The sequence below is a fragment of the Thamnophis sirtalis genome, unplaced genomic scaffold (assembly GCF_051295495.1).
Source record: "Thamnophis sirtalis isolate CommonGarterSnake01/CBP01778 unplaced genomic scaffold, rThaSir2_p1.2 scaffold_3, whole genome shotgun sequence".
Classification (NCBI taxonomy): domain Eukaryota; kingdom Metazoa; phylum Chordata; class Lepidosauria; order Squamata; family Natricidae; genus Thamnophis; species Thamnophis sirtalis.
This window is the reverse complement of record NW_028261383.1, coordinates 152,501,029-152,517,204: the sequence shown is the minus strand read 5'-3', so window position 1 is coordinate 152,517,204 and position 16,176 is coordinate 152,501,029. Positions and strand designations below refer to the sequence as shown.

The 16,176-nt window shown below is 44.3% G+C and overlaps 1 protein-coding gene across 1 annotated transcript in view; it reads left to right on the top strand.

The window, feature by feature from the left end:
* The window catches only part of FMNL3 (formin like 3), a 111,374-nt gene extending 98,850 nt beyond the window's left edge, over positions 1 to 12,524 (top strand). Inside the window, exons 22-27 of the mRNA XM_087710458.1 lie at positions 2,283 to 2,443; positions 3,484 to 3,585; positions 5,766 to 5,855; positions 7,022 to 7,133; positions 8,595 to 8,710; positions 12,400 to 12,524. Coding sequence (XP_087566584.1) covers positions 2,283 to 2,443; positions 3,484 to 3,585; positions 5,766 to 5,855; positions 7,022 to 7,133; positions 8,595 to 8,686 — 557 coding nt within the window. The 3' untranslated portion in view covers positions 8,687 to 8,710; positions 12,400 to 12,524. The remainder of the gene's footprint in view (positions 1 to 2,282; positions 2,444 to 3,483; positions 3,586 to 5,765; positions 5,856 to 7,021; positions 7,134 to 8,594; positions 8,711 to 12,399) is intronic.
* The last annotated feature ends 3,652 nt before the right edge of the window (positions 12,525 to 16,176 follow it).

The window sequence follows — 16,176 nt, the reverse complement described above, 5'->3', positions numbered from 1 at the left end:
AGCTGCTGTTCTGTCAGCTTGAGAATGGCTGCAATAAACCACAGCTTTCTGTCCTAGAGATCAACTGTGCTAATGTACAGAGAAAGCTCTTTGGGTTTCTTTCTTAGGATTCAAACAGGCTTCCACTGATTCGCTGGATTCAAATGATCCAATTGACACAGACACAGTCTGCCCCTCCTCCTGCATAAATGGCTTATCGAGTGATGCAGCAGCGTTCAAAGTAATCTGAAGCTGCCACAATGATAAAAGCAGCTGCCTTCTTAGCCACTGTCCCAGACTTCGTTCGTTAGCTGTTGCCATTCTTTTGCAGCTCTAGGAAACTGATATCGTAAATAATTTTGGTGGGGTTGGAGATGCCTTTGTACAGCTGGAAAAGAAGGGATGCAATTTGGAGGAGAGAGTAACAGACTGACAAGAGAATGGCTGCCTCTTGTGCAGGGCTGCTATGGAAGAGATTGAAAGGAAAGTGTTTAGATCTTCTCTTCTGAGTTTGCCTAACATAAATTATCTGGGATAAGTGGTGGCTTAAAACTAACCAGGTTCCTGACTCTGCTTCTGATTCACACAATGTGCTTGAACTTTCAGTGTCCAAGTTAATCATGTTTTCTGAACCAGCTCATTTCAGGAGGCATCCAAAGTTTTACTTCTCAATCTTTTTACTTGATGTCTCTGAATGGTTTATAACTAGTGGCATGTTGATAAATGTATAACAACCAAGTCAGCTCCATGGCCATAGCTCATTGCTGGCCACCAGACAACTGATTGACCTGTTAGGCCTGTGATGGTGAACCTATGGCACATGCACAAGAGGTGGCACATGCGCCGTTGCCCCAGTTCAGATCTCTGTGGTGTTTCTTTTGTGAGCTTCTGTTTCCCTGCAAACGATGAAACAGAAGCTCATAAAAGAAAAAGATCTTACCTCTTGCTGTTCTGCCAGTGTTGGGATGCCCCACCTCCCACTGGCCAGCTGGTCTTCGGGTCTCTGCCGTGCATACACACACATGTCTGCACATGCACACATGCATGTCTTCACATGCGTGTGTTTGCACCCATGCACACCTTTCAGTTTGGGCATGTGTGCGCGCAGTTTGGACACTTGGTGACTAAAAGGTTCGCAATCACTGTGCCAGGCACTGCAGCTCAGCTCTGTTCTAAACCAATCTGCAAAATTCCAGAAAACTTAACAATTGGCTCTGGTGAGTTGATATAAGCTGGCTCCAGCACATGACGGTTCATAACAAAAGTTTGTCTGGAATTCATAGTTGCCTCCCTCTTCCTCTGACAAACTTCCTGTGCAATTTTGCAAGTGGTTGGAGCCAGTCCATGGCATCCCATGAAATCCTCAGTGCCCCAACTGGGAGTTCTGGGAAATGTAGATTTGAAGGCATCAGGGTGAGAAAGGCCGTGTTTATATAAGCTGGAATGAGAGATGATTGGGGAACAGATTGTATACAGAATCCACCACTTGTTTTTAATTAGCGTGTGTCCATTTGTTGATGGACAGGATTCTTTGCTGAGTAACCTAGCTCAAGATCGCTGATCTTGAGAAGATTGAATATTGAGTGTGGGAGAGGGAGATGGGAAGAGGTGAGGACAAGAAATGATATTATCAAGGAGTGAAGCAAGAAGAGCTAAAGGATTAAGCCAAATACTTAAAAGACAGTTTTCCCAAATTATGTTGACTTGTGGCTTTGTGAAATGGAATCCAGTTCTTTGAGCAGCTGTATATATTGTTCATAAATTAGTGTACAATTTATTTATTATAAATAAAAGCTGTTGTAGGCAGCTAAACATAACTTAAACATAACTGGGAGTCATCAACCAGAATTAAATGCAAAAGGCATGACTCGTACCTACGAGTACCAGGTACCTCTGAGCACATTTCAATCCTAGAATTTTTTTCCCCAGTATCAGAACACAATTGACCTTGTGCTCGAATGTTGCACTAAATTATTCAAAACATTCTGTAGGTCCATCAAATTTAGGCTGAGGATGGAGGGGTATTATTTTATTTCCCCAAAGATCTGCCTCTAGATCCTGATACACCTTCTACCCGATTCCAGCACAGAAACCCAAATGCGTTCCTAGCCCCCTGTGAGCCTATAAACTCCTTTGAAATTCTTTAACCCAAATTGTCCCGAGACCCACCTGGTGCCTTGATTTTTGATTTAATTGATTTTTTGATTTTACTTTATTTGTATGTCGCCCTTTTCCCTGAGGGGACTCAGGGCGGCTCACAATTCAAGGGGAGGGAAGGACAAACAAGTTCCCTTACTCTGCAGTATCCCTGGAGAATGTGCTGCTGGACGTGAAGGAACTGGGGCGTGGAATGGAGCTGATTCGGCGGGAGTGCAGTTTGCACGAACACAGTATCCTGCGTAACTTCTTGATCGCCAACGAGGGGAAGTTGGATCGACTCCAGAAAGATGCTAAGACAGCGGAGGTGAGTGGAGGTGCAACTGAATGGCGAGGATAAGGGGTGGGATTGAAAAATGTTAGCAACCGGTTTTCTGCCCAGTTTCTGGGTGGGCATGGGCATGGTGATGTAACCTACTCGTCCTCCTGCACCAAAGGGAGAAGGTGTTTTCCCCCTCTCCAGGCTCCAGAGGCTTTCCTCTAGCCTCTGGGAGGGCAAAAACGGCCTCCCCTGGGCTCCGGAGGCCGGAAACAGGCCCGTTTTTAGACTTCTGGTACTTCCAGTAGGCCCATTTTTCACCCTCCCCAGGCTCTGGAGGCTTTCCCCAAGTCTCCAGGAGGCAAAAACAGCCCCCCTCGGGGCCCATTTCCAGACCTCCGGGAGGCCTGTTTTTCACCCTCCCAGAACCTCCGCACAGACCCTGCACTTGCCTAGCATGATGAACGGGCCACATGGAGACTCCTGGGAGAGGCAGGGCTGGGTGGACGGGGCCAGCCGGTTCTTGCAACAATTGGTTCGGTGAACCGGATGCAAAACTAACATCCGGTTCGCCCGAACCAGTGAGAACCGGTTAAATCCCATCCCTGACAAGAATTAATGGTGAAAAGCTTGCAACCAAAACTTTGCTCCTCTCTGCTGCTGAAGCATTCAAGTGCATGAAGCTGGTATATGAATTCCATATACTGAGTGCACCCTGGACCCTGTGTGAACGTCCTGCTATGTGTGATTGTGCAGATACATTTAGTGCCAGTTTTGACTATTCCATATTTATTCAACAGCAGAGATGTGTGATTGACGTCAGAGAGTGCTTGCTCCTGCTCATATTCTTGTGCAGAAAGTCAGATTGTGTGGAGAAATGGATGCCTTTTCTTTACAGCTGTTGGAAAACTCTATTCTGTGGTGTAGATCGGATTTCTGGGTTTGCAGTGCTTAATGCAAAGACGGTTGTTTCTACACTCAAGCTTAAAAGTACTGGCAGTTAAGCTTTGGTAGCCTTTCCTCCCTACAGTAATCCTGAAGGTTGCAGAAGCTGTTGTTTCGTTCACCTTGCTTATCTTTTGTGACAGGAAGCCTACAACACGGTCGTGCGCTATTTTGGCGAGAGCCCCAAGACGACACCGCCCTCGGTTTTCTTCCCAGTCTTTGCACGTTTCATCAGATCCTACAAGGTGAGGGTTGGGAAGTGGAGATTCGAGATCGGTATTTTTTAACCTTAGTTCAGTGTTTCTCAACCTTGGCGACTTTAAGTCCTTTGGACTTCAACTCCCAGAATTCCTCAGCCAGCACAGCTGGCTGAGGAATTCTGGAAGTTGAAGTCCAAAGGACTTAAAGTCGCCAAGGTTGAGAAACACTGCCTTAGTTGCCAAACACAGTTCTAGCTGGCTACTTTAGAAGCAACAGAACAGCATGCTTGATCTTGCATGAATTTGGGAGCCCAGTTATAAATATCTACCACTAAGCTCTGCTGGATGCGGTCCAAGAGAAAGCAGCTTTGGCTGGGACTAGGCATGGCCGGTGAATAAGGGAGTTAGAATTTTCTTCCTGTGTGGGCTAGCTACTACCCCCTTTCCGCTGAATGAAGATCTCCTGTGCCAGGCCACTCATCTCAGCCAAGCGGCTTTCCAAAAAGTTAGCCTCCCCAGAGCATCTTCCAGAACAACCATCATCTCCCTTAATTACAGACTTTTTCCCCCACTGTTGGAAGAAGCCATCACAGATCTAGGATCAGAGCCGACAAGCACAGCCCAGAAAGAGGAAGAGGATGATAGGCCAGCTGGCAGGGAAACAACCAAATAGAGAGAGGGAGAGAGAAAGACGGTTTCTTTAAGTGAAAAAACACTTATAATTAGGGAGTGCAATAACCTGGTGTCTTTATGGTTAGCAGCAGCATAGAACTACTCTCTTACATCAGTGGGTTTCAAAGTATGGGTAGTCCTTGGCTTATAACGCCAGGGGTGGGCTGCTGAGGGTTCTCAGGGGTTCGGGAGAACCTCTAGCTAAGATTCTGTGCAGTTTGGAGAACCCCCCAAATCTCACTCCTGGCTGGCACCGCCCACCCCACCCCTCCCAGGAGTCTCCACGCGGCCCATTTTGGATGCAGGTAAGTGCAGGGCACACAGGGAGGCTCAGGGAGAGTGAAAAACGGGCCTACTGGAAGTTCGGGAAGCCCAGAAATGGGCCTGTTTCTGGCCTCCAGAGGGCCTCCAGAGCCCAGGTGGGCCATTTTCACCTCCCGGAGAGTCAAGGAAAGCTCTGGAGCCTGGGGAGAGCAAAAACGCCCTCTTCCCCCGCCATGGTGCAGGAGGCCGGCTAGGCCACGCCCACCATTGCCATGCCCACCCAGCACCCGGGCAGAGAACCCCTTGCTAAACTTTTTGAAGCCCACCCCTGCTTATAACAGTAATAGAGCCTGCCCATCATGATTATAAGTCGTGGCAGTCATAAAATTTGGTCGGTCACATGACCGAACTGATTTTACAACCTTTTTTTGCGGCAGTTGTAAAGCAGCCACCACAGTCGTTAAGCAAACCGCATGGTTGTTGCATGAACCCTTGGTTCGCTGTGGGTGCAGAAAACTGGAAGTAAATTTCTGTTTTCAGCAAAACTGTTGCAAAATGTGGTCACATGATGTGGAACATTGCAAGCAGCCGTAAAGGCAGCCCAGTTGCTGAGCATCTAAAATTTGGTTACATAACCAGGGGAGGAGCAATCATTAAAACTTCGAATCCAGGTTGTAAGTAGCCCCTAGGTAGGTCCGTTGTAACTGCAAACAGCCGCTAAGTGACAGTCATAAGTAGAGGACTACCTGCGTTGGTGGTATTAATATCCCAGCTTGAGCTGTTCACAGTTGTTTCTCTGAGCAGGGTTCCCAGTGGAAGAGAGAATTGGAGCCTGATGTATTTATATAGGCCTTGCCGCAAGCTGAGTCCCTTAAGGTGGGCACCTGCCCTTTCAAAATTCATTCATACATTTATTACGGCAAGTTCTTTCTTGCTTCATCCCAAATGCACTAGATAATCAGATCTGCATTTGCCAGAAATGGGGTCAGCGATTCATTTTAAAAAGCCTACGTTAATGGGGAAATAGATTGAAGCTAAATTATGAGAAGAATTTCTTTATTAAGGAATAGAAAAAAGAAGACATTAGGTCTTCTGAGCTTTCCAACAAAAAAAAACAAGCGAAATGTCTGCCCATGAATTTCCTTAGCTTTATTCAACCAGGCATCTTCATGTGTTGAATTACAGCTGCCATCAGTCCTGGCCAGAATCCATCTTTACATCCACTCCCCCTTCCTGGCCATTGACCAGGGCTTCTCTGCCCTACTGTTGCACTGTTCTTTCTCTTTCAGGATGCAGAGCAAGAGAATGAACTGCGCAAGAAGCAGGAACAAGCCCAAAGGGAGCAGGCATTGGCCCAAGAAGCTAAGAGGCTAGAGAAGGTAGGAGATTTTCTACGCAGGGCAGCATGTTGTGTGATTGGCAACAATTTGAGAAGCCACTCTGTGTGTGTTTGTGTGTGTCAAGTCGCCGGAGGACTGTTTCATCATTATGTCTTAAGGGCATTGGTAGGGCTTCAACTTGCTTGTAATATATTTTATTATATCATTAGAGTATTAGCTGCTACACTTGGATGGTATCTCATTAGAGAATGGAAGGGCATCTAACAAAGCATGGGATGCTTCACCAGAAAAGGCACTAGAATGGGCATCCTGTTAGGTCTCTGCTTCTCTGTATTCTGACATGTTCATTGATTCCTCGTTAAAGAGATGCTAGCTTTCCCATGGTTTCCTATCAATGTTAGGGTAGAAATAATCACAAATATAGATATTTCAGTCTGGGCTGCCTACTTATCTACAAATCTGTTCCCAGGGAAATCCTTGACCTTTCTGACTTTAGGGGCAGATATGAAGCTTCCTTGGTGACAGAATGTCTTGTGCTCAAGCAGAGTCTTAGGCTGATGTTCGTGTGTATTTGCCATTGCCACAGATGATGTCAGTCTGACTCATGTAGTGCATGGTATTTTGTATTTGTATTTATTTAGTTTGTCAAACATGTTCAAGATAGGAGGTATAAATATAAACATGGACATGAATGAAAGAAATGAATACAAATAAATGGGGACGGTAGCACAGGGACAGTAAGGCACGCTGGTGTGCATATGCACGCCCCCTTTACGGACCTCTTAGGAATGGGGTGAGGTCCACGGTAGATAGTGTAATGTTGAAGTTTTGGGGGTTTGAGGATGTAACAACAGAGTCAGGTAGAGCATTCCAGACATTGACCACTCTGTTGCTGAATTTTCTGCAATCGAGTTTGGAATGGTTTACTCTGCGTTTGTATCGATTGTTTGCCCGAATATTATTGAGGTGGAAACTGAAGAAGTTGTGGACAGTTAAGGCTTTGTAACAGACAATTTTGTGTACTGTGCTTAGTATTGTATTGTATTGTGAATGGAAGGAAACCAGGCGGCGTGGACCTGTGATAAACCCCAATTTGGATTTCTCAGCCTTCTTTTGGATCGGTCACAGAGCAGGATGTGTGGTGGTGGGGCTGGGCAGTGTCTTTTGCTTTTTTCCTCCTTGACCATCCCCAGTTGTCTTTTCAGCGGAACAAATGGCAGCAGCAAGAGTTAATTGCTGAGCTGAGGCGGCGCCAAGCCAAAGACCACCGGCCTGTTTATGAAGGGAAAGATGGGACCATTGAGGATATTATTACAGGTAACTCCACCATTTTAATTTCCTTAGCTAAGCTTTCATGTTCTTCCAGAGAAAACTTTACCGTGATGCCAAAAAAGGGAAAAGGAGATCCGCTACTTGCAATGTATTTGGGTATTTGGTCCTCCTAGCCTTAGCCCAGGCCTTTCTGATCCTCATTACCCCCTTTCACAAGGAATCAGGCTTCAAAATCATGCCGTTCCCAGACTAATAGGGGATGACATTGTTTTAAGATGTATTTCAGAAAGCACCCATCTTGGACTGGAGCGTTATTGAATCATATCAAAAAGCCCAAGAGAGCAGTAAAACCATAACTGAGGCTTCTGTAGCAACTATTTCATAGGCAAGATAATTTTTGCTCATGCAGTTTTCCGTGCCCTGACTGACAAAACTGCTTCCCTTGCTTAAATTTTCAGTAAAGTTCCAGGAATTTTGCTTCCTTTGGCACTTTTTGTTACTCTTTGGAGATCAGTTGATGTCCCACCATGAATCAACTATGTCTGGGCTACAGAAATATGCCCAACTATCAAACAGAAGCAAAAATCCTGACATCTAGTGGGTGCTGGATTTTTGCACCTGAGGTCTAGAAGGCTGAACAGTTGTCAATCCCTGGCAGCCTGTGACCTTAAAGGCCTGCCTTCCGATGTTCCCAAGGTGCCCACAGCTCTCTCTTCTTACCACCCACCTTATTATGCTGCTTCCACATCACTAACATTTTAGGCCTTGAGATAATGAGCCCGTGTTTTGAGAAGACTCTGATTGATCTAAGAACTACCAGACAGCTGTCACCCAGCTCTGACTAGTAATTGTAGCTGCTCCTCAGAAAGTCTGATTTGGAGTCTTCTCAAACCAGGAGTAGGGGTAAGGAAGGTGCTGCCCTGATTGTCAAGGTCTCCCTCTCCTATCCTGGATGTGTGTAATCCATATGTGTGTGTGCGTGTGTGTATGTGTGTGTGTGTGTGTGTGTGTGTGTGTGTGTGTGTGTGAGAGAGAGAGAGAGAGAGAGAGAGAGAGAAAGACAATGAGAATGAAATGGTGTGAACTGAATATCTCCTAACCACACAGCTGAAAGGTGTTAAACTCAGGCTTTCTTTTCATGCTTTGAGTATCCATAATCCTGCTTTTTAGGGCAGGGGGGAAAACAGTGCAGAGAGAACAGGTTGCTTTTTTCCCCTCTCTTCATTGGGAAACAAAAGGCTAGTGAAATGATCCAATTTTCCTGTGCAGAGGATTTCTTCCAAGCAGGCTCTGATGTGATGGAGTCTTGGCTTTGGGCCACTTGCCCTGCCAAGAACAGAAATGCCAGCTTTCCGGCATTGGGTGCATTGTTGTTGTTGGCCTTAAGGACCATGGTGCATATCTTTGGAGTGCCATTACAGCCAGTTTTAGCTTAAGTGGTGCACTGCATATTGAACAATCTGATGTCTCTGTGTCTCTGTCCATCCGTCCCTTCCCATCCCACAGTATTGAAGAGTGTCCCCTTCACCGCCCGTACGGCGAAGAGGGGCTCTCGCTTTTTCTGCGAGCCGTCTCACCACGAGGAGCCCAACTGTTAGCTCCACTCACCTCCCCCATCAAAGGTACCGAGCCTGGAACGTCAGTTGCCACCTCTTCTGCATGCAACTCCTTCTCTGCCACAGACCCCAAGAATTCCTTCTCGCATGCCTTCCCGCCTTCTCCCATGAGCTCAGGGCTTCTCAACTCCTTCCCCTCGATCGACTCCTGCTCCCCACCCCCCACCCCACCCCTGTGCAGGGACAGAATCACCCTGTGGAATTGGCAGCGTTGCTTAGAAATCCCAACAGCAGCTGATATTCTGCCTTCGATGTCAGAGGTTGAACAAAAGCGATGGGGAGGGGCTTCGGCAGGGTTGGCTTGACCATCTCCCTACATAATGGCCTTGCCAGAATCCCTCAAAACCCCCCCCCCAATCCCTTCTGAAAAAAACATTCCATTTCCCCTTAGGCATTGGCTCAGACCAGAGCATTGTTTTTCATAAATACTCATTTTAAGATTTCCCCACTCCCCTGCTAACTTTCTGGTATTTTTGAAAGAAAGTGCTAAATAACGACTTTAAAAAGAACCACTAGGTCCTCCTAAAAAATGTTGATGCCCCTTTGCCCTTCACTGTTGAGAATCCCTGCATTGACTCAACCTGATATTCTTATCCCTGCATGGTTGGCATGACAAAATTATCACAGATATCCTCTCCTGATTGCATGTTTCAGCCTGTCCTCTGTTCCCAGAATCACCGTACCACACTAATACAGTATACTAGCTTACTAAATCCACCCTTGATTTAGGGGGATGGGGTTGGGGTTGGACAGCAGGTTCATTGATGCTGCTGAAACACTAATTGGGATGGCAATGCTATCTGCTACGTGGATAATTAAGAAAACCCATCACAATCCTGTCCCCAAAATCAGATTCTACTGGAGGCCAAAGTGGCACATTGTTTTGCTAAAGTTAGACTGCGTCAGTTTAGGCTGTAGATGTGGGATCTGTATGTTTTAAGTACTCACCTAAACATCCTGGGGTGAAAAAAAAAGAGTGTCTTTGGGGACTAAGTTGGAGCATTGGCTGTGACTTTCAAGTTTTTAGTTTTACCATTGAGAAACTGGCCTTTGGCTGAGTCCATGATGCTGCTATTCCTGTACGATGCAGAAATTGTAAACCACCCAGAGAGTGCTATAAAACACTATGGGGCGATATACAGGTAATTCTTGACTTACAAACACAATTGAGTACAAAATTTATGTTGTTAAGTAAGACATTTCATGAAGTGAGTTTTGCTCCATTTTACGACTTTTTGTGCCCCAGTTGTTAAATGGGTCACAACATGAAGTAAGCCGGTTGTAAAGTGAATCTAGCTCTCCCACTGAAAGGTTATCAGGAGGTCACAAAAAGTGATCACAGGATCTTGAAACACAGCAATGGTCATTAATATGATCCAGCTGCCAAGCATCTGAATTTTGATCAGATAGTCACGGGAATGCTGCAAAGGCCATAACTGTGAAAAATGGTCATAAGTCTAAAGTCAAAGGCATTTTTCAGTGCCTTTGTAACTTTGAACAAGCACTAAACAAACTATTGTGAGTTGAGAATTACTTGGGTAAGTTTAAGTGCTATTGCTATTGTATTGCTATTTGCTGGATTGTGATAATCTGACATTAGGTTTAATTAGGCTTAAACCCCTATCGCTCACCAAGCTCAGAGAACACCAAGGATGCCACAGTTAATCTCATATTTCTTCTTGATACAACTGTATAATTAAGTGGTAGCCAAAGGAACGGATTCGTTCAAGGTGAACCAGATGGCAGAGAAGGGATGAAAAGCTCTGGTTTTTGACATCCGCCACAAAAATGGAGAAATACCCAAATCCAATCCGTTATTGGAGGAGAGAGAAAATTTCTTTCCCTTTTCAATCACCAATTCCCAAGGTTGTCTTGAATGGGAAGGAGAGAAGGAAAGCCATTTTAGCCATGTCTAAATGATTCCCTTTGAGTCAGGGCAGTTCACTCCCGGAAAATTGAGAAATGAATTGTAATCTAAGTACATGTTTTTGGAGAAAAAAGAGCAGAAACTGGAAAAATGCATGCCCTGGCTGATGACTTAAAGAGTAGTTAAAGTATCCTTAGATCTTCCAGACCACCTGCTGAGTCATCATTTGGCCAAGCCTGTTTTTGAGTCAAAAGAAGCAGAAAAATGTTTCGGAAGGAACCTCTTCAGAACTTTGTCTTTTTCCATAAAAGGACAGGCTATGCAAAGTGGGCTTAAAGCAGAAAGTTCGGCATGCTAGATTTTCATTGAAAAGTGGGAAATAGAGTTCTTTAAAGGATTTCCGGTTGTAGCTGATTGGAAAGGCCTTCCTCACTTTGAGATGATAGCCTGGGCTAGTGAACTTGGTTTGCATTTCTACTAAACAGCATGCAATGTCATTTCTATGAACTGCTAGGAAAATCTGATTTTCAGATTTAGCCACATAGTTTAGGAGCTGTCCTTGTGCAAATGGGCCTCTTTCTACTTCAGTGTCTGCTGCAGGAGGGGAGATAATTGTGAGTGACTTTTCAGGCACTTTTCAGATTGTCACAATCCAGCAAGTAGCAATAGCAGTAGCACTTACATTTCATAGTGCTTTATTACCCCCCCCCCCAACAATCTGGGTCCGCATTTTACCGACCTTGGAAGGATGGAAGGCTGAGTCAACCTTGAACCGGTCAGGATCGAACTCCAAGCTCAGGGTAGAGTTTACCTGCAATACTGCATTCTAACCACTGTGCCACCAGGGTTCCCATAAGGCTAAATGGGCAGTATTTTTCCAATCTTTATATACTCCTAAATTGTCTTGCATGGATTTATAAAATAGCTTCCCTTCTCTTTCCTGTTGCCTTGCTCTTTCTTTAAAGAATTGTCTAAGAATTTTTGTTCTAATTGTCTTCATAGCAGCAAGAACCATTTGCCTCTAGTTCCCCCTCAATTCATCTACAGGAGTGAGTAAGAAAAAAACAGCTCTCTGGAATCCTGGAGCCTAATTTTGGCTTTGCTGCCTACATGGGGTACCAACAACCAAAGATTTGCACTTGGGCACCAAAGTGAATAAGTAGCCTTGGCAGTTGTTTATCCCCAACTGATGTTTTGCTAACCACCAACTCTTTCTGCTGGAGGAAGGTGGAAGTCCTGCTTTAGACAAAAGGAAAGCACCTCTAAGGGGTAAACATAAAGCAAAATGCTTCATTAGGGGCTAGAAGGGTATAGCCTTGATGGGTTGTGAAAAGTCTTCCAGGGTCACAAATAGTGGCTTTGTCATCTGCCTTCTTCCACCTCATCTGGCAGCAAAATGAACTAATTTCAGAGCATCTGTCAGGGAATTGTGCAGCAGGTGTCCAAATGGAATTCACGCTGACACGAACCTGTATTTTTATTTAAATAAATATATTCTTACATCTAAATACATATACATCAAACAAGATAGTCAGGCAAACAGGAGCATCACGAGGTAAATCACAGAGCACAGAGAAGAAAAAAGGCGGTTGTGTGTGGGGGGGAAGGAAACTCCCCCTCCAACCCACAGCGCAGATTGCCTCACGCAGGAGCCAGCACTCTCCAATCAATCAACTCTAACTGTATAATATATCTGGCTGATTGTACAACCCCATTGTTCCAGCTACTAAATTTAAATATCTTAACAGCATCCCTAGCTATCCTTCGTTTGTGGGCTCCCTGGGGATACCCTGCTTCCTTTCTGACAACGTTTTCCTTCCTCCTGTAGATTCTTACATGCCCTGCCTTTCCAACTGGCGAATGCTGCACTCCGGTGGCCCCGACCTTGTTCTTTTTTGCCAAAGAAGCAACTTCCGTTCTTTCAAAGACTTTCAACTGAAGGATCCAAGGGACATTTAAAAAAGTGCCTTCCCGCAACAGTATTATTCTTACTCTTTTATAATTTAAAGATGTATTTTTTTTAATCTGTACATAACGTGTTTCCTTCCTACCGGTCCCTCGCTCCTGCAGCCCATCACTAAGTCAACTTGGACAGATGAGACTGTTCTGGCTTTTGAGAAGGGCCTAGGCAGCAGGAGGCCGGCACCCTCCTCTAGCGCCTCAAGCCTCAAGCATCCAAACCAGAATTGCACTTTGACCATTCAACTTGTCTTTAATGGATGGAGACAATAAGCACTATCGTTGCTAGGCCCTGATGTATTGCAGGGGGGGGGGATCAGTCTCTGGTAGTAGGCCTTTGTATACTGATCAGGTCTTGTGGGAAAGCTTTGTTGTTGTTATTGTTCAGGAGCAGTCTTCTGCAATTGCGTGGTTTTCTTAGAACAGGCTGTGAGAGTTTGAAAGCTAGGCCTTGGTGGCCTTGGAAAACCACTGGAACCTTTCTTCCAAAGGGAAAAAAAAATAAGACCAAAGTCTCATGTCTCAACTGCACAAAGGTAACTGTGTTTGATACAGCAGGGAACGGATAGTGGCTAGCCAACCCTTGGGGATCTCAAGAAAAATCCTGGGTAGGTTACAGGCTATCTCAGTTTGTTTGTTTTTTAGAAACTCTCGCTATTTTTTTCCAAAGAATGAAAATTTGCTTCCTATTTGTATGTGGCATGTTCTGCTCAGTTGTTGTTTTTTATACTTGGTGGACCAAACAAAACGTAGCACTGCCTATTATGCTTATTGAAGCTTTCAGAATAAGTAGAAGTTAAGTTATGCATGGTGGTTATTCTTGATGAATTTGCCCATGTCATTTTAATTCATGAATGAGATGGGGACTGTTTTTTATTCATTGATGAAGGATAAATGACATGATTTCCTATCATCAAATGGGCAGAATTCCCTGAACTACTTTAGAGTAAGCCTTTTTTTAAATGGAATTCCTCATAGTTTCAGGAGATCCTGCACTGAAGAACTTATCTATAAATATTACCTCATGGCTGGATTGATTCAACCTGGTTACTGAAGTAAACAATTTCTGGGTTTTCACAATATGTGGAACCAGAAACTAAGGGATAAACCACAAACAAACCATAATTGACATAAAGGCCAACCAAACTTAGCAATGTATGCAAATATAGCCACTGAATTTTGAACTAAGTTGTTTATGAATATTTTGTGAGCCAAGAGATAAAATTGGTTTCTCTCTCCCACACCTGCTCCTTGAAGGTTGTCCAGGTTGGAACCATCTCTAACTCAACACGCATTTGCAATAATTGTTGTGCTGATGTTTGAAACTAGGCTTGTTGTTTTCAGCCTGGATGTTTTGAGACAAATCGTCTTGCTTTAACTTCTCTTAACTTGCCTGATAACCTCTGACCAAAGATTTTGAGGTATTAACAGTTTAAGATAAAGCCACTTGACAATGGTTAGGTTCTTCAACTGTTTTTAATTCAGAGAACCAAATGACTCCTTAAGTGTTTACAGCACTTTTTGCAGCTAGGAAATTAGTAGGGCTAAAGATGCTTCCTTAGATGAGTCTTCTTCAACTTGGTACCATCCAGACATGTTGGACTACCCTTTTTGATTGCATCAACATGGCTGATTTATTTGGAGACTATAAAGTTGGCAAAGTTGATACAGAGTCTTTAATTCACCGAATAGATCTTTAGATGAAGTTGTCTCCACTCTAGTATTATGAAGCTCTCTCTGCTTCTGAAACCTTAATCTAGAAGGGATCACTTACTAGGCTTAGTCTTATGGACATTTATGAACTATGTTTTTAACTTCACATAAGAGCATTTGCATAACAGATTGCACCAATATGATGTTGCCCACATAAGTTAGGAAGATAATTGGAGTTATTAAACATCTGGGATGCCCTAGTCAATTACACAAAAGGCATCTTAGATCAGACACACCTGAAGCTATATAACATTTGTTTTGCCAAAAGTATGTTTTGTATAAAGTTCCTGTATTAAACTGTGCCAAAGATTCCAATGGTTCCTGCAACCAATCCAGTGCCTTATGCAGAAAGTAGAAGTGGGATACATTGGGCCCTCTGGGGCCTTTGGTGCAGCCCTCCATGCATACAACTGGCCTCCTTGATCCTGCCTTTTTTTACGTTGTAACAGCTGCTTATTCTTCAGAGTCCTCTGTTCCATAGTTGCTAGGTCTGCTAGGAACATCAGGGCCATGGGTCGGGCCAAAAACTCCCCAGCCAGTTCAGTCCCATTGAGATTGCTGAGAAGGGCAGAGAGGTGGATACAGTTGTCTTAGTTAGAGCCCTCATCCATCTCCTGCATGCAGCCCTCATCCATCTCCTGCATGCAGTATGGCCACAAATGCCCGTACACCAAGAAAAAGGGTGGCTCTCTGGCAGGTTTAGCATGCTTGATAAGATTTCTGTTTCTGGATCTGAATTATCTCTCCCAAGGCCTGTGGCTTAGGAGACGGCTTTGAATTTCGTCAATGGCTGTGTCAAGGGCAATGGTTTGCTTCGGTGAAAATTCTAGGTTCTACTTTTAGAGTGATCTCAGACAGCTGGGAGAAGTTGCTTTTCCTGTGATATTCCTGGAGAGCTGCTGCAAAAAACTGAGCTGCTGGTTGGTCTGACTTTATATTTATCTGCACAGGAAAGGCCACTTAGGGGAGACACAGGACTGTAGCCTGAGCATCATATTCAGACTCTCCACCTCAGGTTTAGAACAGGACAAAACAAAGGTGAATGGATCGCATAGTGTTGGCACTTTATGGAATCAAACTCTTGATTCTCCTTTCCTTCCTTCCTTCCTTCCTTCCTTCCTTCCTTCCTTCCTTCCTTCCTTCCTTCCTTCCTTCCTTCCATCCATCCTTCCTTCCTTCCTTAAGACTTCTTCATTCCATTTCTCCTGTAACAGTATATGGAAAAGGGGTGTGTGTGCCTTTTATTTCTGCCCCATTTATATAAAAATTGTTTGAGTAAACTTTGCTAACATTAAACACAGTATTCAAAATTCTAGTACCGATTGCGGGGGTGGGGTGGGTGGGAGTTAATAATATGGTTAACATAGAATCTCCCACCAGCCAAATGTGAATCGGCCATCTCTGCTTCGGGGTGGGGCAGGGCATGGAGAAGGGTATGCTACGTTATAATCTCTATGACTTCTCTCTAACAAAGATGTCATCTGCCTCTTAAACCTGGCAAATTGTAACTAGCATCACTATTGACAGAATATCCTTACCTCTTCATCCACTACTGTGTTTATACATATGAAAACCACTGGCTTTTAGGGACACCTCCACTGAAATCAGTCACACTTACTTGCTTAAAGAAGGGGGCATGTATCTAAACCCCTAAAGTGGTGATTATCATTTGATTAATGTGTAACTCTATTCCTGGACCCCGTGAGTCTCTTCTCTGTGTCTTGTTGCAAAGAGGAAAATAAATATGGCAAAAGAACTAATTATCCCATTCCCACCTATTCTTGTTGATGGGACACAGAATGGATAGCACCTTGTCTTAACTTTAGTACAGCTTCTATGTAATTGTACTCCTGATCCACTAAGCAAACTACATTGAGACTTGCCTTACTGGTCAAAAACACGGAATCCTGTTCCCAGTTGTCATCCAGATGTT